Source organism: Pseudorasbora parva, chromosome 3, assembly GCF_024679245.1.
Source record: "Pseudorasbora parva isolate DD20220531a chromosome 3, ASM2467924v1, whole genome shotgun sequence".
NCBI lineage: Eukaryota > Metazoa > Chordata > Actinopteri > Cypriniformes > Gobionidae > Pseudorasbora > Pseudorasbora parva.
The window spans coordinates 18,242,679-18,246,445 of NC_090174.1; the positions used below are offsets into that span (position 1 = coordinate 18,242,679).

General features: G+C 38.9%; 1 protein-coding gene across 1 annotated transcript in view; it reads left to right on the forward strand.

Annotated features, from left to right (window-relative positions):
• Window positions 1-2,501, forward strand: part of pho (phoenix) — a 71,980-nt gene extending 69,479 nt beyond the window's left edge. Inside the window, exon 5 of the mRNA XM_067437961.1 lies at window positions 1,009-2,501. Coding sequence (XP_067294062.1) covers window positions 1,009-1,536 — 528 coding nt within the window. The 3' untranslated portion in view covers window positions 1,537-2,501. The remainder of the gene's footprint in view (window positions 1-1,008) is intronic.
• The last annotated feature ends 1,266 nt before the right edge of the window (window positions 2,502-3,767 follow it).

The following is a 3,767-nucleotide window of genomic DNA, read 5'->3' on the forward strand; positions in this document are numbered from 1 at the left end:
GCTCCTCCTCATCCTGCTCATCCACTGCTGAACTTGGCCCTGGTGTGTCCTCAGGGGTGGAGTCAATGAAGAGAGGGGGGTTGTTAGAATGCCTGTCCTAACACCTCATCCATGAGGACAAACCATGGCCAAGTTTCCCACTCCCTCACCTGTCTCAGGACACTTGCAGTCCTAAGGCAGAGAAAAGAAACATTTCTGTTAACAACAACAAACACAACAGCAGTACATTTTAGCAAAGATGTGTCTTAACTTGCATAAATGTATTTTTTTGTTGTTGTTGTCCCAATTTTTTTATATACCTGCAAGGCAGGGGTGGAATATTAAATATATGATGCAGCTGTACATGCTTACAAAATACTCCAGAAATCATATTTCTAGATACTCAAATTTGGTTAAAACACTTGTAGACACAGCTTTTATGACAGACTATTGCATTATCAAATGGATAAGGGGGTCTATAATACACGATAACCTAGTGGAAATAAATGGGTCGTTACCTCCAATCCACACTTTTTTTTCCACACTCCACGAGTTTTTCGGCCGGGTAAATAAATACTCATTTGCTGCCCTTATTTTAATAAAGCTGTCTGCTAATGTTACTTGCGCCATAAAACAAAACAAAATATTATGTCAGATCACCTAAGGAATGAATCCGCGGAGGTAATGCAGGGGTCAAGTTCACGTTCCGCAACAAAACTAACCCAAAACGCCCAATGCAATTTTCTCCATCGAGCGGCCGAATTCTCCACTGGATTTGTGCGTTTGGGGATGGTGGAGTGCTGAAATCTTATTGAAGTTTTGTAAACGAATTTCAGGAGAAGCACGTTCAGACGATTAAAACTTACACAGGTGAAGCAGGCTCAGATAATTAAACCTAATTGAACACAAGATGAGCACATTAAACTAATCAGTTAATCAATGATGGATGTGTATATAGACAGCCGATTTACCTTCCTGTCATTGACAGTTTCTCTGCATTTTGGTCTGACTGTCTGCTATGATCTACAGCCTCTCCTGATGGTGAAACCAGCTCTCCCTGGGACTCTCCGCTGCAATCTGCCGGGCCTAGGCCTCTGCCGCCGGACATTGCACCTAAGGTCCAGGCTTCTTCAGCGTGGCCGCCGGCCTGCTCAACTAGCCCCATGCTCACCAAGACGCCGAGGCCAGCCCTTGCCTCCATCGGCGAGATGGCCAACTTCCTCCCTGGCGTCTTCTTACAGCTTGGTCGTCCCGACGATCCCAGCCATCGGGAAGTGGACGGTGGCAGGCCTAAGGCAAGCGCTGGCAAACTCTGAAGTGCAGTTCTCACGGAAGTTAACAACAGCAGAACTGTACAACCTCTATGTCAGCTTGCAGCCAGTCAACTGCTCCACAAAATCCACTCCCGAGGGCAAACCTCACACCATGGCTTCTCCTACCGCATCGGTGTTTGTAGCTGGGTGCACCAGCCCACCTCCAGCCTCTCATTCTGTTCCTCCCACAGCTACTAACCCTTTTTCATTTGCAGTGGCCTCCAGCTCCCTACGCAGATGCTAGCACGAGCTTGCTAGTAGCCCAAGCGCAAGGTTACAATCAGTCCAAGCCACCTTTCGCTAACTCTTCTTCTCCTTTCCAGTGGCCTGCAGCTCCAGCAAACACAATACCGTTCCCTACTGACAGCGCAAGCATATATTCCCCACTCTCTTTTTCTCTTCAAGCTTCAGAAACAGCCCCGGCTCTTCTTCTTTTTTTTTCTATCCTTTATTTTACTAGGATAGTCCCATTGAGATATAAATCTCTTCTTCCAGAGAGTCCTGGCCAAGATAGCAGCACAGACAGTTTCACATAACCAACATACAAACATTTAAATAAAAATCTGAATCTTTCATAAAATTTTGTCCAGCACTCAAAATAACAACAAAATCTACTTAACAAAACATACACGCGTTTCCCTTAAATTGGTCAATAAGAGATTTTTAAAAACTTTAAAAGAGGGGAGTGCTTCTATCATAATTATACTCTGCAGCTCATTCCATAACCAGGGAGCATAGAAAGAGAAGGCAGTTTTACCAAACTCTGAATGTACTCTAGGAACCTTTAAAAGCAATTTATCTCTCGATCTAGTGCTATAAGTACAGGTGTAATACGATAAGAGACCACAAATATAAATTGGTAGTTTTCCTAACAATGCCTTAGCAATAAACATCAGCATGTGTATTTTTCTCCTTTGAAACAAAGAAGTCCAACCCACCAATTCATACAAGTTACAATGATGAGTGCTCGTCACAAAGCGCAAGGCAGCATGGTATACACAATCTAACTTTTTTTTAGAGAAGATGAACTTGCATGCATATAAATCACATCACCGTAATCTAAGATGGAGAGGAAACAATTTTGAATAATTCTCTTTCTTGCTTAAGGAAAACATTTCTTTAACCGAAAGAGGAAACCCAGTTTTGGTCTAAGCTTTTTCAAGAGATTTTCAATATGTACATTAAAACCAAATTTTTCATCTAGCCATATGCCTAAGTATTTTTTTTTTATTTTTTTTTTTACAATTTACTCTTTCTATACAGTCTCCTTCTAAAGTTAAAATCGGGCAATCTGTTTTAATGGAACCCCGGGTGAAAAGCATATAATTTGTTTTTTTGTGTTTAAAACCAGTTTCAAATTTGACAATGACAGTTGCAAAGACCGAAAAGAATCTTGCAGAAGCTCCATGGCTTGATTCAAAGAATGTGCTACTGTGTAAATGATTGTCATCAGCATATAGATGAATTCTAGCGGGGGTTATCCCACAACCTATGTCATTAATATAAATAGAAAATAAAATTGGTGCTAAAACTGAACCCTGTGGGACACCTTTTTTAATTGTTTGTTCTGCAGATATAAAATTTTCAACTGAGACACATTGAGTTCGTTCAAATAAGTAATTATTAAACCAATTTAGAGCTGTTTCACTAAAACCCACACAACTAAGTCTCTGCAACAGTAGTTTATGATCTACAGAATCAAATGCTTTAGAGAGATCTACAAATAAAGCTGCACAATGCTGTTTACTATCCAAACATTTAATAATATCATTAGTGACCAGCATGGCTGCAGTTTTAGTACTGTGACCTGATCTAAAGCCTGATTGAAATTCATTTAAAATATTATTTTCAGTAATAAACTTTTTTACTTGATCATTTATAAAAGATTCAAATACTTTTGCCATCACTGACAACCTTGAAATTGGACAGTAATTATTCATCTCAGATGGATCAGCACCTTTTAACAAAGGTAGAATCATAGCTGATTTCCATGCACGAGGAATAACATTTGATTTTAAACTTAAATTAAAAATTGAAGTGATGGGCTCTGTTATAAGATCTGCAGCAATTTTTAAAAAGTAAGGCTCTATTTTATCAAATCCGCTGATTTTTTACAATCCAAGTTAGATAAGGCTTTATAAACTTGTGTAGCTAAAATAGGAGTAAAAGTGAACAGCTGAGAACAACACGAAGCATTTGCCACATTGCCTTCTACATTATGTTCCTTTAAATTACTAAAGTCCGTAATTAAGTCAGCAGTGATAAAATGGTTATTAAAAGCTGTTACAATATTTTCCTTGTCCCGTATTACACTCTCATTTATTTTTAAACAGTCCGGCAGACTGGTGGAGTTTTTTTTTTTTTTTTTTACCACCAATTGATTGAGTCAACTTTCAGAAATGTATCGGATTGTTCAAATTTTCATTCATCATATTTAAATAATAAGAACATTTAGATTTTTTTTACCAATTTTGT